Here is a 23,621-nt window from a genome sequence, read left to right as displayed (position 1 = left end):
GTAAGTCATACACATGAGTTTGAAAAAAAAAAAAAAAAAGCTTTATTTTGGTCAAATGATTCTTTCTTGGGCTATGCTAGATTGCAGAGAGAAAGAATAAAGGGTATTTTTACCTTAAGAAACTCTGAATTGTAAACATAAATAGCACTGGCCCGTGTGGCACAAGGGAGGCAACCAATCATTGTTTCTCTCTCCTCTCTCTCTCTCTCTCTCTCTCTCTCTCTCTCTCTCTCTCTCTCTCTCCCTCCTTCCTCTCTCTATAAAAAAAAAATTAAATAAAACAGTACCGGGTAAGATGCTACATCACTTCTAAATGTTTTATAAAAACTGAAGCAATAAAAAAGAAATAGAGCATGGTCCAAACTTTTTTCAATGTAAAATCACCTGTATTTTACTAGGCTGTTTATCTTAAGAGTTCATAATAGCCTGCACTTAAAGGGCATTCTGCAAAAGGTAGTTTTATTTTTTTAATGGACACCAGAATTGAGGCAATTTCTGGATTTTTAAGAAATTACATATTTTACAAATAAAGAGAAAGTTCTTTTGTAGATACCTTTTCTCAGTATTCATATCAGGAATTGTGAACATTTCAAACTCATTTCAGCATACATAAATATTTATGTAATAAGTTTGTTTTACGGGAAAATTTTGTTCTAGCTGTTAATTATCTTAAACGCTATATTGTATACATATATGTGTAAATTCTATATGTAGAAGTGTGCAGTATATATGGGATATATGTCTGTGTATTTGTATATATACATATATATTTATTAGTAACCGTTTCCGTGCACATTTTTGTATGCTCCACCCCCTCTCCCCACGCTGATTACATTATTTCCCTTTAAGAAGGGGATGTCCACGCTCATTAGAGACTGGCCGGTGCCTGTCCATGACAGGGTGACTTCCGTCTCCCCCTCCCCCTCACCCTGCAGCCTGAAGCCCTGACACCCTGGCCGAGAGCCCCCGATGGGTCTCCCTCACTGAGTGCTTCTCTGTGGTCCTAGGCTTTCCAGCGACAGGTGCACGAGAGCCTGACCCAGCTGGAGCTGATCAACAAGCAGTACCGCCGCCTGGCCAGAGAGAACCGCACGGACTCCGCCTGCAGCCTAAAGCAGATGGTCCACGAAGGCAACCAGCGATGGGACAACCTGCAGAAGCGCGTCAGCTCCATCTTGCGCAGACTCAAGGTCTTTATTCTGCCTCCTCGGTAGCTCAGGGGCCGGGAGGACAGGGCCAGGCCATTCGAACACAGTATTAAGACATAAGCACTGTGATTCTGTAAGATAGGGATGGCAAGAGGGGGATCTAGGGTTAATTTATATGTTAAAGGATGCAGGTTCTCATTGCTCATTAAGAAAATGACTTTCCAGAAGACCATTGGAATTGGCTGTACCGTCTCAATATGCGGGCTTTGTAATTTTTATGATTTTCTCTTCACCTCCAGCATTTCATTGGCCAGCGTGAGGAGTTTGAGACGGCACGGGACAGCATTCTGGTGTGGCTGACGGAGATGGATTTACAGCTCACTAATATTGAGCATTTTTCCGAGTGTGATGTTCACGCTAAAATAAAACAGCTCAAGGTAATAGATTAGTGATTCTTCAGCTTATCAGTGTGAAGAAAGTCAAAGGGGAAGATCGTTTCAAAATATATTTTTATTGATTTCAGAGAGGAAGGGAGAGGGGGAGAGAGAGAGAAATATCAATGATGAGAGAGAATCATTGATCAGCTGCCTCCTGCACACCCCACATTGGGGATTGAGCCTGCAACCCGGGCATGTGATAGCTGGTTCATAGGTCAATGCTCAACCATTGAGCCACATGGGTTAGGCTGAAGGGGAAGAGATGTGCAGATCCTTTGGTGAAAAAAATAGTAACTTTTTTCAGTTTTCTTTTTTTTTTAATTTTTGGGGGTGACATTGGTTAATAAGATTATAGAGGTTTTAAGTGTACATTTCTAGGATACGTGATCTTCATGTTGCCCAACATCCAAAGTCACATCATTTTTTATCAACATATATTTGACCCTCTTTACCCTTCACTACTCCCACCCCTCTTCCCTGTGGTAACCACCATACTGTTGTCTGTGTGAGTTTTTGTGTGTTTGTTTCTCTTGTTTGTTCATTTGTTGCTTTCACTTTTATATCCCACCTATGAGTGAAATCATATGTTTCTTGACTTTTTCTGTCTGACTTATTTCACTTAGCATACTCTCAAGGCTCATCCATGTTGTTGCAAATGGTAGTATTTAATCTTTTCTTATGGCTGAGTAGTATTGTATTGTGTATATGCACCGCATCCTTTTTATCCATTCATCTATCGAAGGGCACTTTGGTTATTTCTATGATTTGGCCACCATAAATAATTCTGCAGTGAACAAAGGGATGCATATATCTTTGTGAATAAATGTTTCTGGTAGATACCCAGAAGTGGGGTTGCTGGGTCATATGGTAACTCTATTCATAATTTTTTGAGGAACCTCCATACTGTTATCTATAGTGGTTGTACCAGCTTACATCCCCACCAGCAGTGAATGAGGGTTCCTTTTTCTCCACAGCCTGTCCAAAGCTTACTATTACTTGTCTTGTTGAAAATAGCCATTGTAACATGTGTGAGGTGGTATCTCATTGTATTTTTGATATGCATTTTCCTAATGGCTAGTGAAGTTGAGCATCTTTTCACACATCTATTAGTCATTTATATGTCCTCTTGGGAGAAGTGTCTGTTCAAGTCCTCTGTGCATTTTATAATTGGATTGTGTGTTTGCTTGGTATTGGGTTGTATGAGTTCTTTATATATTCTGGATATTAGCGCCTTGTCAGAGCTGTTGTTTGTAAATATCATCTCCTATTCAGTTGATTGATTTTTTGTTTTGTTCTTGGTTTGTTTTGCTGTCCACAAGCTTTTCAGTTTGATATAGTCCCATTCATTTATTTTTGCCTTTACTCCACTTGCCTTTGGGGTCAAATTCATAAGATCTTCTCTAAGACCAAGAAATTAGTTCTTATTGATTGAAAAAAATTTTTTTTAAATGAAAAGGATATTAAAAATGAAATATAGAGCACTACCCAGAGATACCTACCGTTAACATATTACTTTTATTTATTAACTTGATAACCACAGTGTTGGGAATCTTTTTTCCTGATTAGTTTTGTGTGTGTGTGTGTGTGTGTGTGTGTGTGTGTGTGTGTGTGTGTGTGTTTTCCTGGTTTGTTTCTGGCACCTTCAAATAGTTTATTTGACCTCTATGTTTCAGAGAATTACAACTTTCTCATATTAGAATTTCATTCCACATATTCTACACTCTTAGATGCCAAGTTAATTTTAAACATATTTTACATACTTCACTATATAATTCAACTACAGTGGCTAGTTAAAATTTTAAACAGAAGGGACATCCACTACATTAGATAAAAGGATTCTCTAAGTGGAAATGTATTTAACAATTTGAATAATTTGCAAAGCATCTTATGAAATTTTCTTCCCAAGATAGTTAAACAGATTTAACAACTACATAAAATCATGATGGCTATAACCTTAGGTTATTATAATAAAACAGAAAGTTGCTCTTAATCATATATTAGGATGAAAAAAATCATAAAATAGTTAAGCCTGGTATTTTGCCCAACCCCTCTTTCCATCCCTCCCACCCTGACTTTCCCAAGTTGTCTCACAGGCAAATCAATATTTAAAACCTTTGGCAGGGCATTTACTCCAAGTGGTAATTGAGCTTTTCTTTTTGGAGTCTGGCAGGGACATAGAACTCATTATGGCCCTCTATTCTCCCCTTGCAGTCTTCATTATTAGACAGTTCTGACTATTCCAGAGTTTATTCTTGTGAATTAAAATGTATCCCCTGACACTTATCCCAAGTAGCTTAACTCTTCTGAACCATGTAAAGTGAGTCTAAATGATTCTCCAGAATTACTTATTTTTCAAATCATTTTCATCTTTCCTGCTCATGTCCCGAAACAGCAAAAATCATCTGAGTAGAATTGGTGATATTGTCATTGGCTTGGTTTCTCTTAGTCATGTCTGATGTACAATCAAGAAATCTAAAATTAAAATATTCAATATATTTCTTTAAAGTGCTACATTTATTTCATTGGCACTGTAATGATTACAGTTGATTGTCACCAGGGATAACCAGTGCTATGGATTCATGGTGGGTTTGAATGTTTTCTCCTCTGATTTTCTGCCCACCCTGTCCATGGTAGTAGATTGGAGTAGCCAAAGGCATGCTTCTGGTCATGGAATTTCAGTGATTCCATTTCCAACTCATGTTCTGACTTAAAATGTTTATGTTTTACTTTATAAAGTAAAAGCCTCGTGGCTTGTCATTGTATAGGGTAAGTTCACTATTCCCCACGTGGTTTTTCTAAAGATGGAGCTTATTATTTCATGTCAATATGAGCAATGAAAATCACGTGGGATGTGTGCTCCCTAGGCCTTCCAGCAGGAAATTTCATTGAACCACAACAAGATCGAGCAGATCATTGCCCAAGGAGAGCAGCTGATTGAGAAGAGCGAGCCCTTGGATGCGGCGATCATCGAGGAGGAGCTGGACGAGCTGCGGCGCTACTGCCAGGAGGTCTTCGGGCGCGTGGAGAGATACCACAAGAAACTGATCCGCCTGCCTGTATGTAACACCAGTCTTCATTGTTGTCAAATCTAAAGAGAAATCGTGATGTGGGGTTCGGTAGTGTTGTATAGTGGCTAAGAGCCCAGGCACTGGATCCAGAATGCCTGGGTTCCAGTTTCAGCTCTGATGTGTTGGCTACATAACCTTCGGCAATTTACTTCACGTATCTTGCCTCAGTTTCCTCAACTGTGAAACTAGTTTAATAACAGTGCCTACCTTGTAGAAAGGATTATTTGGGACATGAAATGAGGATGGATAGATGATTGATAAATAGATGCTAGATAGATAGATAGCTTAGAAGAGTACTTGGCACATATCATCTATGGAAGATAAATAAAGAAGCTTCTAGAAGAAAGGAGATGAACGTGAACAATGTAAATAGTTGCTCTATTGATGAGGTTGTTTTGTGGAATTTTTTTCTCTTCCATTCCCCTAATTGCTGCCATAATCACATCTCAGTGTCGAGATGTTATTACCAGAATATTCGGAACCTTCTGTGTTAACTATATTTTGTGTCTGGGATATAAGTTTAAAATGGACAAGCTATAATCTTAACAGTGATTTCCTTCTGTTTCTGACATGTGCCACTATGTTTGTGTTGTGTTGCATGCATAGTACTAAATTGCCTTTATTTACATTATCTTATTTAATCTTCTACTGATTCTTTGAAGTAGTTTTTTGTTTGTTTTAAAATATTTTTTTTTTATTTTTAGATAGAGAGGGAGAGGAAGAGAGATAGAAACATCAATGAGAGAGACACATCGATCAGCTGCCTCCTGCACGCCCCCTACTGGGGATTGAGCCCGCATTCTGTGCATGTGCCCTGACTGGGAATCTAACCCAGGATCTCTTGGTCCATGGGATGACACTCAATCCACTGAGCCACACCAGCTGGGCAGTAGCTTTTAATATTATTTCCATTTTAGTGCTGATTAAACTGAGGCTTTGTTAGATTAATTTATAAGACATTTTTAAAAGTGAGCACAAGATTCTTGTTATTTGGTGATAGGAAGTTTAAAAGTATCCCCACTGAGGTAGGAATGTGACCCCGACAAGCGTGAACTCTGAGCTTTGGCGAGAGGCAGGACAAGACCTGAGGAGGGATCCCCTGGTCGCTGCGGTAACGGAGTTGGCTTGACTGCCTTTCTAGCTCCCAGACGATGAGCACGACCTCTCTGACCGGGAGCTGGAGCTGGAGGACTCGGCAGCTCTCTCAGACCTCCGCTGGCATGACACCTCCGCGGACAGCGTGCTGTCCCCCCAGCCTTCCTCCAACCCCTCCCTCTCCCTCGCCCAGCCCCTCCGGAGCGAGCGGTCAGGACGAGACACCCCTGCCAGTGTGGACTCCATCCCCCTGGAGTGGGACCATGACTATGACCTCAGTCGTGACCTGGAGTCTGCCGTGTCCAGAACTCTGCCCTCTGAGGATGAAGAGGGTCAGGAAGACAAAGATTTCTACCTCAGGGGAGCTGTTGGCTTATCAGGTAGGAAAAAGTGCTTCCTATATACAAGCTTAAAAGGAAGTAGAAGGGAGTGGATATTGTACTGGAAACATGTAACTCAGCAGACCCATCTTCTTCCTTCTCCCATGAAGGGAAAGTGTACATAAGGGAACATTGGATATCCGTGTGACCATCAAATACAAAAGTTGGCATGGCCATTGATTTATCCCACATATACCTAGGGCCTTACAGTATGACAAGCGCTTTGCTAAGCGCTGGGAACACCCAGGTCCTTTCCTTACACTCAAGTGTGGGACACGGACAATAAGTAGGACGTGTTTGGCACCAGGATCTAACGTGCATGGGCAGGTACAGAAGCACAACCAGGGGACACCTAACCCGGAGCTTTGAGGAATGGCTTTAGGGAAGGGACCTTGAGCTGAGCCCGGAAGGATGAGGAGGAGTTGGTCAGGTGGATGCAGCAATGTTCAGAGGAGGAAAGCAGAGGGCACCCAGCCCAGCTTTCTGAGTAGCCGCCGTACTGCTGGGCACTGAGGTTTGTTCACAGCGACAAGGCTGTAGATTGGGAAGCATAGAGTGGACAAAGAGGAGGTGAAAAGGCCAACCAGGACCTGGTCATGACGCAGCCTATTCACATGGAAAGGCGTTTGGCTTTTATCCAGAAGGTAATAGGGAGCCACAGCAGGGGTCTAAGGAGGAAAGCAATGTGATCAGGTGCATATTTTCAAAGAACCTGTCTTAAAAGTACTAGATGGAGGGAAGTGCATTGGGAGGAAGAGAGTCCAAATGGAAACGTTTTCTAATCCAGGACAGAGATGGGATGGTGGCCTGAACTAAAGGAGCAGCACTGGGAAATAGAGAGAAGGGAAGAGATGTGACAAATCATAAGCAGTCTCCTCCATAACTGATGGCTGACAGAATTGGGATTGAGGCGGTTTTCTGGCTCGAGTACCTTAGTGAAAGATGTGATTTCTCTCATTTCTGTTTTGTCTTTATGGTATCGTCTAATAGTTAGGCATTTGGCATGGAAAGCAGCGCTGTTCAGTATGTAGCCACTGGTGCGCTGACGGTTGAACACTGAAATGTGACTGCTGTTGAGCTTTGCTGTGCCAGCCACACTTCCATGAATACATGAAGTTCAAAGGCTTACACAAAGAAAGAATATTAAACATGAACATGTTGATTCCATGCTATCATTTAGATGTATCGATTTAGTAAAATAAAGTATTAACGTTATTTTCATCTATTTCTTACTACTTTTTGAACCTGGCCGTTAGAAATTATACGTGCAGCTCACGTTATGTCCATTGGCCTCTTTTAGCACTGTTCTGGAATCTGAGTCTCTGGGTTGAAATTTCTTTAGTAGCTTTTGAGACTTTGATAAGTAACTTAATTCCTCTGGGCATCAATTTTCTCATCCATAAAATGGGAATGACTCTCCCATTCACTGTAGGGTTGCTGTGAGGGTACATGACTGCCGGACACAGTGCCTGTCTCATAAAACACTCTCAACCAGCGAGTGGGAGCCCTCGCTAGGATTCACTTCAAGAAAACGTGCCCAGGAGCTATCTGTCTACAGAACTAACTTCCTTTTTTCCCCAGGAAAGTTGTTTTCCTGCCACAAGGGAATCGATGTTTCCAGAACTTACCTATCAACTTAGACTGTGCTCTTTTCGCAGATGTCATGATCCCCGAAAGCCCCGAGGCCTATGTAAAACTCACAGAAAGTGCCATCAGAAACACCTCTGGTAGGCACGCCCAGCCAAGACAGCCTCCCGCCCTCTCCTGTCACAGGCCCCTCTCAGCACCGCCTGTCCCTCTCTCGGCTCTGTGGCACAAGCATGTTAAGGCAGACTCTTCTCTTCTGACTGCTGTACCACCACGAGAACAAAAACAAACATGAGGTTAAGCAACACCAAGAGTAAGATCTGAATAGCCAAGTGCAGTAACTTCTCGCCTGCTCAGTGGTGATCAGCCTCATGAGGTGCACACCTGCCATGCCCATCAGGAACAGGGAACAGGGGATGGAAGCCCTGGTCGTCAGCATGTGTGCCCGGCGCCCTGTGGGGTTGTAGCAGCCCTGACTTTGTGGCTTTGATGGGTCGCCCACCTCCCTCTGACTGGAGGGTCAGGGCTCAGGCTCTGGCTGAACCACCAGCCTGCATGGGTGACCTTGGGCTGCTGCTCATCCTCCCGATCTCAGGGGTCACACATTAGACAAGGACTGAGACCAGATGTTCAGCTCTGTGTCAATGTTATTTAGTAAGTCTGACCACATATAAATACTTTGAAATGAAAACTGTATTCCACAGGCCTTAAGACGTAGATTTTTCTTTCAGGACAGAAGGATTCCTGAAACAAGAAAAATGAAAGAAAGCAACATGAAACCAGTTTTGCTTAACAATGCACTAGACCAGCGGTCAGCAAACTCATTAGTCAACAGAGCCAAATATCAACAGTACAACGATTGAAATTTCTTTTGAGAGCCAAATTTTTTAAACTTAAACTATATAAGTAGGTACATTGTTATTAACTTAATTAGGGTACTCCTAAGGCTTAGGAAGAGCCACACTCAAGGGGCCAAAGAGCCGCATGTGGCTCGCGAGCCGCAGTTTGCCGACCACAGCACTAGACAAACTGGATGTAGTTCAGGGTCAGTAATTTGGAGGAGGGTGGAGCGTAGGGTTGGAACACAGTGATGTGGTAATGAATAGCTGGGCTATTAGTTCACACTTAAATTTTTTAAAACAAAAGGACAGGAAGCAAAGTACCATTGCTGAGATGATGCCAGCCTGGTTCCCAGCAAGACCTCTTCCAGGTGTAGTTAGAAGACCTTTAAACAAAAAGTCATAAGGCTTACTGATATCTGTTCTGCTTTCACCCTGTGCTGGCTTCACTCTGATAATCCATGTTCTTGTTCCAGTTAAAGACTGCAATACTCACATGCAAGCACACTGCCGTGTGCACACACACATGCATGCCCACACGCATGCAAATAATTTTGCTAAGAGGTATTGCATCTCCGCAAGGAGAATGAGCCGGGAGTTCTAGGCTGTGAGGAAGAGCAAGCTGAGAGGGAAATGCTAAAGTCTTAGCTTTCTCCTGCTTTTGATTCAAGTTTTAAACAAAAGCAAGTCATTGCTCCTTTGCTGTTTCCATACGTACCTATCTTGAGCGAGTCTTTTCTTGGCTAACTTGAAGTCCTGCCTTAAGTGAATGACACAGCCACCTGGCACGTGAGGGGCACTGTCTTCTGCTGAGATGCAGAAAGGAAAATGAGAGGCCGTGTCATCTTCTGCTTCAGAAGTGACTGCAGACGGAGCATGACAAGTAGCTGCCTTGCAGTTATTGGGGAGCAGACGAGGTTTTTAGAAAGGCCTTCCACAGCTCACAGTGTGCAGATTTTCAGGGGATCCACTGTAAAAGGGGCAGGTGCAGGGGCTGGTAGAACCCACTGCAGAGCCCTTTGCAGTACCCAGGCAGCTCAGACTCTTAGTGAAGCACGTTCATCAGTCTGGTCCTTTAAACGCCTAGCTCACCAGCACGTCAGTACTAAACTTGCCTTATAATTGTCCTCACCCATGCTGTGTCTATACAGCTTTAACTGCAATAATTTCTTAAACTTCTTGAAGGTCACGCTTGCAAAGCTTGTAAAAACTCTTATGGTTGACCCTGCAGGGGATCCCAGTGCCTTAGAGTCACAGATCCGACAACTGGGCAAAGCCTTGGACGACAGCCGCCTTCGGATGCAGGAAACAGAAGATATCATCCGCAGCAAAACTCCCACAGGACCAGAGCTGGACGCCAGCTACCGCGGCTACGTGAGTATCCTGACCTCCGCGATGCGGACAGGTACCTGGAAGTCACAGTTGTGTGACAGAGAACAATTTGTCTGGGGCACGAAGGCTTTATGAACACTCCAAACACCACGCTGCCCTTGAACTCAAGCGTGGGTGTGCAAAACAAAGCCCTGTTAGCAGCAGGTTACCTGTTGCGTCTAGCTGGACCATGGCAGGCCCACTAGCCTACTGCAACGGCCCGCCTGTTCCTTTACACGGAGAACTTCGTGAGATCCGTTTAATTGAAAGTAACAGAATGCTTTGGCTCCCGAAAGTGATTAGGCATTTTTCCAAATTCAGCTAATCGTGTTTGGACCATGGTGATCCTTGGAGCAACAGATTTTAGCTAATAGATTACTAACAAGGAATTTTTTAAGTTCTTTTCTTGGGCTTATTGATTCACTGGATGGCCTTGGGAATGTGTTTGTCTTCTGTTTTTAGTATGTTCATTCTGGAGAAAACAATTCTAATGAGGAATTTGTGGAAAAGATAGCAAGAGAGTGTATATATTACCGCTCCTTTTTTTTAAAGCTCTTAGGAAAGTATATAATGACTTTATTTGCTCTGCTCAAGTTACTGACCAAATAATTTTTCCCAGAGAACTACCTGTTTTCCTACACATATTCAAGCAAGAGAGTCTGAAAGGAAATCTCATCCATGCTTCATACCTTCTTTTCCCACCCCAGAGACTGCCGAGTAAAAGGAAAGAAATATTTTTTGTTGTTGTTAATCCTCACCCGAGGATATTTTTTCCATTGATTTTTAGACAGAGTGGAAGGGAGGGGGAGAGACAGAGAGAAACAACTGATGTGAGAAAGACACAATGATTGGTTGTTTCCCGACCAAGGCCAGGGATCGAGCCTGCAACTGAGGTATATGCCTTTGACCTGAATCAAACCCTTCAATCTGTGGGCTGATGCTCTATCCACTGAGCAAAACTGGCTAAGGCAGGAAAGAAATGGTAATTTTCCAAAGTCACACAGACTGCTTTTTGAAATCAGAGAAGAGAACCATTCTAGTTGTACATGCTGATGTTCACATCCCCACAACTACAGAAGAGTGACCAATCATGAGTTCACTTCCTGTCCAATCTGGCCTATTACACCGACTTCTATTAGAGTGAAACCTCTTTTTGCAAAATATAATATAGTTTCCTGAGGTCAGTGCTGACATCACTGAGATTATAGTCAACCTCAATCAAAAGCAATCAAAGTCACTTAATAGCAATGTGATTCGTTACAGGCTTTAAAAGGTGACTTTATGGTCAGTGGGGCAGGCATGCCTTGAAATGACATGTTCCTTTAATCTTCGAATGCCATGCTACTAAGCATGGAGTTGGGAGCTTCTCCTTTGACATTAGACTTTATTCCCTTAATACCTATAAAGCAATGGTTCCAGTTTCTCATGAAGCAGCTGGTTTTAATATTGCTTTATGCTTTTAAGTATTTTAATTACTTAATGCAAAAAAATGTTCCTTTGAGATTTGTGGTAATATTGTTGTTTCCGCTTTTCAGTTTAAGAAAGAGGGAGCAACTTGCCAGAAATTATGTAATATAATACCAGCTAAGGGCTCCGAGTTTAAACCCAAGATGGGTTTAGTCTGTCTTTGTTATTTTTTTTTTAATTTATTGATTTTAAAGAGAGAGCAGGGAGGGAAGAAGAAGGGAGGAAAGGAGAGAGAAACATGTGTCTGCCGTTCCACTTCTATAAGCATTCACTGGCTGCTTCCTGTATGGGCCCTTACAGAGAGTCAAGCCCACAACCTTGGCGTATCGAGACAACGCTCTAATCAGCTGAGCTACCCGAGCAGGGCCTAGTCTGTCTGGATTTATAAACTTAATTTCAAAAATGTTTTGAGGACTTCCCATGCAAAAGCACATATGCAAAGTATATCTTTGAGCCTTGCTTTATGTGTGCATGGAGGTGTCACATGTTTAAGAAGCATGCTTTTGAACTTGGCCTTGTTTAGCAGAGTGGCACAGCTGCTGTGCTTTCTGAGGAACCTCAAAGACATTTCCCCAGAAGCCCTTGCACTCGTGGGAATGTGAGAGCCTGGTGACGGGGCCTGTTTTCTGGGTCCAAACAGATGAAACTGCTGGCGGAGTGCAGCGGCAGCATCGACTCGGTGAGGAGGCTGGAGCACCAGCTGAAGGAGGAAGAGGAGAACTTCCCCGGCTTCGTGAACCTGACCAGCACTGAAGCCCAGACGGCCGGTGAGTGAGTGCCGCTCAGGGCAAGGCAGGGGCGTGGAAGGCTCGGAAGTGCGTTGTTGCACGCAAGTGTCACTTACCTCCGTCTACACATTTCCGTCCTGAGAGCTTGTCTCCGTGTCCCAATGACCTCCTGTGGCAGAGAGGGAGGTGAAATGCATCCGTGTCCCCTCCACTTCAGTGCACTGTTCCTACTGTCACTAGTCAGGCACTTTTTATTTTATTTTATTTTATATATTAAATATTTTTGTGATGCCACAACCAGCATGGCTTGGGTTCTGGATCTGAAGAAGGGGCCAACGCACAAATGAAAACACTAGACAAGAAATATGAATTTAGAAATCGTGGGGGAACCAGGTGGAAACTTCCCTGTAGTGGAGAAGCTCTCTGAAGCCCTGGACCTGTTAGTTTTTACTCAATTTTTAGATACACATCTTCCCCTCAGGCATGGCAATCCAGTAGCAGACAGACTATCTCAAAGGTTAGTAAATATTAGTAAAGATTTACTTTGAGACTATTAGGTCAGGAATTTGCTTCAAGTCACCATGATCTCAACAGAACAATTGGTGCATAGCTTTAGCCCTTGCAAAAGCTTAAGGTTCATCAGCCTTCCAAGTTCTTTGTTGCACTTTCATGATAGTGTTTGACAATGGATAGCTTCCCACAATTTTTTTTATTGATTTCAGAGAGAAAGGGAGAGAGAGAAAGAGAAACATCAGTGATGAGAGAGAATCATTGATGGTCTGCCTCCTGCAGGCCCCCTACTAGGAATCGAGCCCACAACCTGGGCATGTGCCCTGACCAGGAATCAAAATGTGATCTCCTGGCCCATAGGTCAATGCTCAACCACTGAGCCAGCTGACCGGGCTAGTCAGGCATTTTACATGTATACTCTCAGAGCTCTCTTGCAGAGAGACGTCAAGAATTGAATTGGGTCACACTGCTGCTCATTACTTCATAAAGCTCTTGGCAGTGTTAAACCCCATGTAGCTCTTTTTATTTGTTTTTTACTCCGTCACCATTAAAAATGCAGATCGGAAGAACAGCCGTGATGCTATTCTTTACAGCTGACGGAAACAGACATGCCGGGGGATTCCTTTCTCTCTGTTGCTATTAAACTCAGCCCAGTGCACGCTCCCAGCCTTCCCCAAACCCAGCAGGTGGAGGAGAATGCCGGCCATTGTGTGCACGTCCTGTCTCACAGGTGTGATTGACCGGTGGGAGCTCATCCAGGCGCAGGCCCTGAGCAAGGAGCTGCGGATGAAACAGAACCTCCAGAAGTGGCAGCAGTTCGGCTCCGACCTGAACAACATCTGGACCTGGCTGGGGGCGACGGAGGAGGAGCTGGAGCGGCTCCGGCGCCTGGAGCTCAGCACCGACATCCAGTCCATTGAGCTGCAAATCAAAAAGCTCAAGGTGAGCTGCCCTTGGCCTTTCCCAGTGCAGCCAGACAGTGACCCGTGGGAGGCCTGAGCAGGTGCAGCCACGAGCCCAGCTGTGTTGCTGTGATGCAGCAGCAGGGAAATTGTCAGCAGAAGGTCACAGGGACCTTCTGTGCTCCCCCCTCCTGCCCACCCCCTTCCCTAAGCAGAGCTTATAGAGAAGGTTTGGAAGGACAGGAAGATGGACCACGTTGTGGAAATAGCCCCCATATAAATAATCACGTATGATTTAATGAATTGGTGTTTTTAAATGATTAAAATTTTGAACCGCCCAGGTACCCTAGGACCTATTTCACCTCTTTTAAGGGAAATCGAAATATGAGATATTCCCAGGGTCCCACAAGTCTCTACCTAAAGCTGGAGAGAAATCTTCTCCAAGACTTTATGTGTGTGAGGGTGTGGAGATCTAATGAGATTATTTGACGTTCTGGGGTGAGCAGGACTTCTGGCATTTCCTGTCTGGGTGCGGGACCCAAGATCACTTCCTTTCCCTCCATCTCCAGATCCTAGAAATTCTCCTCAGCCAGCTACTGAAATGCATTGGTATTGCAGACTCTGTAAGCACGCTGTGGCATGAGGGCCCAGTTCCGTTCTGATAGCTCTTTGGGTCCTGTCTCGGCTTGGAGAGCTCCGAGGTGTGCTCTTCCTCGGGAGGGGGGACTCAGGCTCCCTGGGCTGGAGGATTAGGCGCGCTGCTTTTGTGCGCCTCTGGTTTCAGCACACTCTGTGGATCTGGAAGTGATGTGTTTGTGGCTTGCTCTGGTGGTGGTTGTGTTTTACATTTTCAAACAGAGAAATGAGTCTTCCCCACAGATGTTCAAACGTCTTCTTTGAGAGGAGCCTTGCCCAGCCCATCAATTTAAGGAGGACGGGTCAGATGAGAGATGCGGTTGCATCACCTGGATTATACCGTGCATTTTTTTCTTTTATTTTTAAAACATGTTTTTATTGATTTCAGAGAGGAATGGAGAGGGAGGGAGAGATAGAAATATCAATGATGAGAGAGAATCATTGATCAGCTGCCTCCTGCACGCCACACACTGGGGATCAAGCCCACAACCTGGGCATGTGTAATGAAAAGGAATCGAACCGTGACCTCCTGGTTCATAGGTCGATGCTCAACCACTGAGCCACACCAGCCGGGCATAAGAAGCATTTTTTTTTCTAGAGTACTTAAATTCCTTGAGTTTCTCTCCGGGAAAACGTAGGGCGGCATTGCATTAAAACCAAATTCCTTATAAAGGTGATGGATCAAATGCTGGTCCAAGTCTGATCTAAGCGAGATGAGGGTGGAGGAGTAAGACCCTGACAGTCAGCCTGTACCCCTCCCCCAGAATCCTATCTGTTTTCTGAGGATAAATCTGTGGCATCACCAACTATCTTTCCACAATATCCCTCCGTCTTATACTGTCTCTGTGGTTGACTATATATTCAGTTTGTTAAGAATCTATTGAAAATTGAAAAATTAAGACAAGTTGGAAACACCACAGAAAAGTGAGAAATTCTAAGAAAATGTAGCCTGGGTGGGTGGGATTTGCAGGATCACTCACTCTAACTTGATCTGGGCATGTTTAAACAACCTCGCTATTCCATTAATACGTAATCATGCTCTCAAGTTCTTGGAATTTCGTTCTAGGTTTTTAGGAAATTCACAAAGTAAAAATCAGTTGCATCCAGGCACAGGTGTGTGTGTGTGTGTGTGTGTGTGTGTGTGTGAGTGTGTGTGTTCAAACTAAATTGGTCAGCTGATGAAATACCCAACTCACGCTCCTCGCCATCACCAGAAGGTGGCCTGTGACGTAGCCAGTGTCCTCAGCCCGGGAGCCGCTATCTGTGCCGATGGAGTTGGAACAGCTGGAGGCCAGGGCCCGGGAATCTGCTTTCTCACCCAGTTTCCCATTCTGTTCACATGCACAGAACTCTGAGTACCATTGGTCTATTGAGATGGGATTGTTACACTAGGACAAAAAGTGCATTTCCTGCTGCTCAGAACGGTTGGAGCCCGGTTTTGTTTCATTTTGTTGTTGAAATCCCATGGGGGGGGGGGGGTCAAGTTACTCATATTCCTTATTTTATTGCATAGGGTCATGGTTGCTTCCTGCGAGATACCTCTTAATTTTATTTATGTATCCTTCCCCCCCTCACCCCCCAACACACACACACACACACACACACACACACACACACGCGCGCGCGCGAGCGTGCGCGGACTGTTTTTTAATTCTCATTCCTCAGACCCACAGCGACCATTCTGAAATATTTAATGAGTATTCTTTGTTCCTGTATATTCATTCACAAAAAAGTAGATTTGTGTGTGAGCGCGTGTATTTTAATTACACACATGCTGTTGTGTTGCACATATCATTCTGTTTCTGACTCTTTCACTCTGCCCCATATTTTACTGAAATCTATTCATGTTGTCAAGTGTACGTCCAGTCCAGCTCTTGTAACTGCAGCACGGTTCTCAGTGGTGTGAACTCACTGTAACTTATCTGGACGTCCTGTCAGGGCCCAGTTTGTATTCGTGGATCTTTTTATTTGAGTGAAGCCTTTCCAAAGGCCTTAGACTATTTTTTTTAATATTTTTATCATTATTTTCCTTGTTTGGTTGTTCTCCGTCCTCTTTGTAGGAGCTGCAGAAAGCCGTGGATCACCGCAAAGCCATCATCCTCTCCATCAACCTGTGCAGCTCCGAGTTCACGCAGACGGGCGGCGAGGAGAGCCAGGCCCTGCAGGACCGCCTGTCCCAGATGAACGCGCGCTGGGACCGGGTGTGCTCCCTGCTGGAGGAGTGGCGGGGCCTGCTCCAGGGCGCGCTGATGCAGTGTCAGGTCCGCGGGGCTTTGGGCAGGCTGTGCTCCCACTCACACGTGTGCCGAGTCTGGGACTTGGTTTACCAAGGTCACCAGAGGGATGCAGTTGCTCCCCAGAGTCAATATCTGAGTGCGATCGCGTTGTGCCCAAACTTTTTATTTGAGTAGAGAATGTGTACACGTGAACAGCAGTTCAGAGCAGCCAGACCCCACCTTCTGTCCAGCTAACAAGAGACTCTTCCCACAAGTTATCTCGGCCCCAGCACCCCTTCTTCTACTCATTCATGGCATTCACTCATTCATCAGACATTTACTGAGCACATCGGAAGACAGTTTCTGAACATCAAAGTGAGCATTACAAATATTCATTACAAATACACACTGGCCCAGTTTCACTGTCTGACAGGCATTGCACTAAGCAGTCACATACAACACAGCCTCTCTTATTGGGGAAAACAGACAATAAAAATGCAATTCAATGGTTAACCAAGATGCTTCCAGATGTTGATCAGAGGACTTGAGAAAAGCCTCTTTGGGAGGGAGTTCAGGGAAGTTCTAAGCATCTTTGAGCTGACATTGGGAGGGTGGATCCATGAAGGAGATAGAACAAAAGGAAAGGGCTTAGTGTCTCCAAGGACAGGAAAGAAGCCAGTGTGATCAGAACGCAGTCAGAGAGGCGGGAGTGACGAGAACCATCAGGCAGGTGATCAGGCATGAGATCACGCAGGGCCTGGTGGGTCCTGGCCAGGAGCTTGGGTTGTATTCTGGACATGAAGGGAAGCCCTTTCAGGGTGTGAAGCCTGCTCCTTGACAGCAGGTACCCAAGCTGTGGTTTCACCCCTGCAGCCCCTCCTAGTACAGTGTGTTTCACCCCGGCGATGTTCATGAACTATACGTGAAATAACTGAATGAACAAATGGATGGGTGAAGGACACAGGGATTGGATGTAGGCCTTAAAAAATGGGAAGATTTGAATTCAGGGAGATGAGAGGGGAGCAGAGCTGCTTCCTTCCAAACTACATAATAGCCCTCGAAATTTCTAAAGTATTTTGTATTTTGAACCAATTTTCCTTATGTCTGAATCTTCTCTCCAGTAATAAATTAGGTGCTTTTGGGAAGAATGTGAGCTCTGAGAATTACAACAACACAAGCACCTTGCTCAGAAAGGAGTTGTGTCTAAGATCGTAAAGCCAACGTGTCTTTGCCAATGGTAGCAGTTGTAAAGAATAGAAATGTAAAAAAAAAAAAAAAAAAAAAGAATAGAAATGTAAGCTGTGTGTGAAAGAAAACTATATTATTCAAGATGATTTCCTGCTCTATACTTTTTCCCTAGGATTTCCATGAGATGAGCCATGGCTTGCTTCTCATGCTGGAGAACATCGACAGGAGGAAAAATGAAATTGTTCCTATCGATTCTCACCTCGATGCAGAAATACTGCAGGACCAGCACAAGCAGCTTACGGTAAGATGTGTGAATGCCGCCGCCTCTGGTTGTTTTAGCAGTGATCCCTTCCATTTGCAGGGAAATAAATGGTTATATTTTTTACCTTTTAAGTTATAGTCTCTAAGTTAATTTTTGTGAAGCAAATACGTGCATAGAATAGCACATCGACTAGCTTTAGAATCTGGTTCTAAAGCCATGGCTCAATTGTAGAAATCTTAGCTGTTCTAATCTTAAGTAACTTGTTTTTATTAAAGCAGGTCTTTGGTGAATTACACTTATTTTTCATTTAAACTCATGTCCCAAAAGTATATGAGGTGGTGTATAATAAAAGGACATTCATTACAACTATTAAAATAGCATTAGGGCTTTGTAAGAGGAATTACTAGAAAGTGCATCAAATTCTGCATTAACCTTAACATCAAGTTTCCTGAAAGTTAAGAGAAAAAGGGAAACGTGATGACTTCACTTATTTTCATTATCTGACAAAAAGAAAGCATACCAGTTCTCAGGGAGTGAGAAACTTTTTTCAGCACTAACTTCTGAAGGAAACTTGCAAAATTTCTGGGTAGATTCTCAGACAAAGAACTGTACAGCATACTTAAGTGACTTCACAGATGATACAGAAGCAGATTTGCATCCCATTAGGGGAAAATGAGTTGAATTCTGTAGCTTTCTGCATTTTTTAGATGTTATTTCTTACCATTTAACACTCACTAACCTAACCAGCAGAATTGGTCGCTTCTAATTCAGTACCATAAAGGTCTTAGAAATATAAGAGGAAATAGTGATGCGACTGCATTTCCACTAGGCTTTGAACCTCAGGCTTTAAGCTGTAAATGATAAATCACCACATATCTTTTTTTAAATCTTGAACAGATAGCTGAGTGTATCTAGACATACTGGAGGTCTGATACATTTATGGTAATGTTTTACTGTTCTGTTTAAAAGACTATCATATGTCTCATTTGCATAATACTTTCTATTTGAAGTACTTTCACATATATTTACTAAGTTGAACCCAAGAATACTTACTGTGGATCAGGCAAGAAATAATAACATCATTTAACCAAAGAAGCAAAATTCACATCCAAAAGGCTCAGGGGTCTTAGGGAATGGTTTTGGCGGAGGCAAGATTAGAACACAGGTCCCTGATTCCCAAATGCCATGGGCGGCTCTATCCTTCCTGTGTGAGCTCAGCATTCCGAGGCTCAGGCGTAAGTGCCCAGTAAGTTAAAGTGATGTCATTCTGCGCTGTAGAGACTTTCCCTAATGATCAGACATCCTTAGAGAAATGTTTCTTTCTCTATACATAGCAAATCAGGCAGGAGCTCTTGGAATCCCAGCTCAAAGTGGCCTCGCTGCAAGACATGTCTTGCCAGCTGTTGGTGAACGCTGAAGGCACAGACTGCTTAGAAGCCAAAGAAAAGGTCCATGTGATTGGAAATCGGCTCAAGCTGCTCTTGAAGGAGGTCGGTCGTCATCTCAAGGAGCTGGAGAAGTTACTGGACATGTCGAGCAGTCAGCAGGTAAGCGCTCAGCAGGCAGCACTGTGTAGCCTTTCCTACAGAGCATCAAGGAGCATCATCCTTGTCCATTTCAGAATGTCTTTGAGTGTCCACTCACTGTCACGGCTCCTGCAAGTCCGGTCTCAAAATAAGAAAGAGACTTATAGTCTTTTTTAAAAAAAATATATATATTTAATTTTGTTTTATTTTTATTGATTTCAGAGAGGAAGGGAGAGGGAGAGAGAGATAGAAACATCAGTGATGAGAGACAATCATTGATTGACTACCCCCTGCACGCCCCACACTGGAGATCGAGCCAGCAACCCAGGCATGTGCACTGACCTGGAATCGAACTGCAACCTCCTGGTTCATAAGTTGATGCTCAACCACTGAGCCACACCAGCTGGGCAGGACTTATAAACTTTTATAATAGGACACACTGCTTTTGATTCTGTCACACCCAGGAGACCTTCTGTAATTGTCACTACTAACCTCACACCACCACTACTGTGACATTTTATTTTACCCTGTTTAGTTAAGAATTCACGTATTTTCTGTACCATAGCCGTGATACACCACAACCAATTATTTGCATATGATTCAGCCTAAAAGGTTGAATTCTCCTGACACGAACAGTAGTTAATTCGTAGAAAATGTCCTGTGCGCATGTATTGTGTTATTTTTTCCTTCGGTCTGCTGCATCATGAGTGGCATTGGTTTGGAGAAGTGCATTTGCAGCTGCAGAGGTGCCTGGTAAAACTTCATTCTGCTGTGAAATACTGTACGAACACACAAGCACTGTGCCCTCCGTTCAGAATGTCAGAGAACAGTCTACTACAAGCAACAGCAGTGCTGGAAGCGACACTTTTTCTCTGATGCTCAAAGGCGCCTGGGAGACTTTCGTTTCTAACTCAAACGAATTGGTCTCTCTGGCCTGAGCGACCTGCAGCTCTAAGGCAGATTCCTTCCCCTCCTGCACTTAGACTCACTTATATCCATGTCACTGGAAAATAATAAATCTATAAGTGCCACAGTAAGAATGACCTTGTAGCTGTATTTTCCAAAAGGGACAAACAGCCAGGAAAGCCCAATACACTAGAAGACCTAGGTCTCGATCTTCTTGTAGTTGTCGGATTCTACTTTTCCCAAGGAATGAATGGCTTGATTTAAATGGGGGATGGATCGGGATGGGATAGGAAGCACATTGTGTGTTACAGAGCCATCTGGCTCTGGGACGTGGAGTCATCAAAAGAATCTATTTCCTACGTAGGATCTGTCCTCCTGGTCTTCTGCTGATGAACTGGACACCTCGGGATCTCTGAGTCCTACGTCAGGAAGAAGCACCCCAAACAGACAGAGAACGGTAACTTTCTGCTGGTCGTTGGCCCATGGGAAGGGACACTGGAGAGTGACAGTATCTGTACCCACCAGGGTCCACAGGGTCTCCCCCCCAACAAAGCAGGGATCCCCATACAGACGAGGGTGTCTCTCAGTGACCCAGTGAAGCGCTGTTTCCTCAACCCTGCCACGTGCCCTCATCACCTGTGCTCAGGAACGGAAAAGAGCGGTTTTGTTTTTCCAAAGAATCAGGACTCCATGTGGGGTTGGTGTGCAGGGAGACACATTATTTTTCTTGCTCCAAGGGCCATCTCTAGAATGATGTTCCCTGGTCCCTTTGGTGGCTCCTCCCTTCAAACCACCACTGCCACCGCCCACCTACAAAATCAGGTTCCACCAAAAAGGGTGCCTCCGCCAGAGGTGGGCAAAGGCGCCCGTGAGGCCATGGAATGGATAAGATAAGTGGAGGATCTGTTGACTCTCAAGCAAGGAAGCTCCTGAGTGGTCCTGAAGGTTTTCAGTGACTGTGCGGCCCCCCAAATGGCAACATCTTAGGGTGACTCACCCACAAGGCCTGTGGGGGCTGCTGCACTGGCACACAGAAGCACAGTCAGCCCCTGCTACACTCTATACCTTGATTTCTCTGTGTAATTAGAAGCTTGTTTTTGTTATTTTTTTTGTCCTGCTTTATGATTATATTCATTTTTATTATCATTCCATTGTCCTTAGTTTTTAGAAGCATTAATTTGTAATTTTTGTTGTGATAAACACTTCAGTTCTATGCTGATAAACGTTATGACCTTTCTTTAGGACTTTTTTTTCGTACTACATTCACTAGTTTCCCATAGATCCTAGTTTAAGAATGTGAAGGAATACTGGCTTTTCAATTCAAATTTTAGTCTTTATGTAACTTGAGTCTTTAACTTGTTGGGTCTTCATCACTTTACGAAGAACAATTTCCTATTACCATTGTTACTATTTTTTTATCTACCAAGAATTTTGGTACTATTTTGGTGTTCTAGAAGATATGAAAAATATGGTGTGGCATGGTATATTGAACTTTATGATTATTTTTAAAAATATGTTTTTATTAAATTTAGAGAGGGAGGAAAGGAGAGGGGGAGAGAGAGAAACATTGATTGGCTGCCTCCTGCACGTCCCCTACTGGGGATTGATCCCGCGATGTGGGCCTGTGCCCTGACCGGGAATTGAACCAGCAGTCATTAGGTGGGTGGGACGACGCCCAACTGAGCCACACGAGCCAGGGCTGAACTTTATTTTTATTGTAAGTATACAGAGATGCTTGGCTAGCATATGGTCACTTTAGTTTCTACCATGAAACGTGGGAGGAGAAAATGTGCCCACTGTGGTGTGGACTTCCCAACCACAATTTATGTCCCTTCGATGACCAGTAACATCGATGTCAATTTATCTCATTTCTTCCGCAAAAGAAAAGCCAGTTTCCTTAATCATGGGTACCGATCATGTCGTTTGATTTGTTTTTCCTTTGCTGCATTTTTAGTTTAATTTTCATCAGTAGCTTGTCTTTATTTGCCTGGACTGAACATTCTTCTTTCTTTACCCCCTGTTCATTGCAAACAGCCACGAGGCAAATGTAGTCTCTCACAGCCTGGACCCTCTGTCAACAGTCCACATAGCAGGTACCTTATTCTCCTGGTTTCCACACTGTTCTAGAACTGCAAGAGGATGATGAAAATTGCCCATGGTGTTGCTAGGCCTCTCTCAGGTGTGCCTTGGGGCAGTTGAGAAATTACTCATTTCAGTGCACACCCTTTCAGAATAAATTGGAAGAGATTTTTCTACGTGGAAAGTGCAAGCGAATCTCAGAGCATGAAATATTTGGACCCCACCAAAATTGGGATTCACACTACATGGGCCATCTGGAACTTTTCATCCAGTGGTATCCTGTGTGCACCTAGGATTCGATACGTCCCATAACATAGCTGCTGTTTGAGTCGTGGCAGACTTTTATCATCCTCTTTCTTTCTAGATTTTACAATAAGACAGGTAATCGATCAATGAATTATTTTACCATTCCCGGAAACCCACACATCTGAATAAAATCTACTAACATCCCCGGCTTTTTCTTTTCTTTTCATGTTTTATCCAGATTGTGGGTTTGGGATTCTCCAAATGGCAAGTCCGAATTCAGTGTTCTTTAACATTTATAAGCACCTTCTCTCTTCTGCTTCCCCTGAAATTTCTCTTCACGCACCCAGCACACTCAGTCACTCACCCTCCTGCCCGGGGTGAGCTCTGGAGTTCTGGAATCTGGAGCAGCAGCACCCCCGGGTGGGCCCCTGCCCAGAGCCCACTCACCGCTGCCACCCTGTGCTTCACACCCGCCCCAGCAGTCCTTGTGTCTGCAGCTAGCGGTGCTTTGCCTGCTTCGTTGCTGGTGTGATGTCTGTGCTCCCTGCCCCTTCACTAGTCAGCGCCCGCTTCCCCAGACAGCTGTCTACATAGAAACACTGTCCTCAGACCTGACTTTTCATTCCCGTCCCAAGCAGTTCAGTGTTAGAGTAGTTTGTCCCCCTGGAAACTCAGCCCCACTGAGCTGGGATCAACATTCCTGGGAGGAGGGCGGGGGAGGAGGACGTGTGGAGCCATAGACAACTCCTGAGGAATAGCCGTGGCTTTCCAGCCAGGAACGGAAGAGAATGGCTGTTTCCTTAGGTCCTTCCCACTCGGCTAAACGAATACAGAATGCATTTGGGTGTGCTTTCTGGGTTCAAGTGTCCCTTTACTATGTTTTTTGTTTTTTTTCTTTCCCTTTGATTTCGTTTGGAGACCATTTGGGGGGGGATGGCCCATAACAAAATATCAATAATGAAATGTGAATGGAGGGTATGATGGACTTCCTCAGGTGCCCTGATGGTTTTTTAGGCCCCTATAAGAAAAA

At 44.1% G+C, this 23,621-nt stretch overlaps 1 protein-coding gene across 1 annotated transcript in view; it reads left to right on the top strand.

Annotated features, from left to right (window-relative positions):
* SYNE1 (spectrin repeat containing nuclear envelope protein 1) overlaps positions 1 to 23,621 on the top strand; it is a 387,878-nt gene that overhangs the window by 356,955 nt on the left and 7,302 nt on the right. Inside the window, exons 134-146 of the mRNA XM_081094059.1 lie at positions 1,008 to 1,190; positions 1,448 to 1,585; positions 4,450 to 4,641; positions 5,795 to 6,128; positions 7,787 to 7,855; positions 9,786 to 9,928; positions 12,033 to 12,159; positions 13,361 to 13,572; positions 16,229 to 16,429; positions 17,745 to 17,873; positions 19,169 to 19,381; positions 20,631 to 20,723; positions 22,301 to 22,359. Of these exons, the coding sequence (XP_080950185.1) occupies positions 1,008 to 1,190; positions 1,448 to 1,585; positions 4,450 to 4,641; positions 5,795 to 6,128; positions 7,787 to 7,855; positions 9,786 to 9,928; positions 12,033 to 12,159; positions 13,361 to 13,572; positions 16,229 to 16,429; positions 17,745 to 17,873; positions 19,169 to 19,381; positions 20,631 to 20,723; positions 22,301 to 22,359 (2,093 nt within the window). The remainder of the gene's footprint in view (positions 1 to 1,007; positions 1,191 to 1,447; positions 1,586 to 4,449; positions 4,642 to 5,794; positions 6,129 to 7,786; positions 7,856 to 9,785; positions 9,929 to 12,032; positions 12,160 to 13,360; positions 13,573 to 16,228; positions 16,430 to 17,744; positions 17,874 to 19,168; positions 19,382 to 20,630; positions 20,724 to 22,300; positions 22,360 to 23,621) is intronic.

This window comes from Myotis nattereri (assembly GCF_964212035.1).
Source record: "Myotis nattereri genome assembly, chromosome: 6".
Classification (NCBI taxonomy): domain Eukaryota; kingdom Metazoa; phylum Chordata; class Mammalia; order Chiroptera; family Vespertilionidae; genus Myotis; species Myotis nattereri.
Note: the sequence above shows the minus strand (reverse complement) of the source record. Positions and strands in the feature narration are given on the sequence as shown.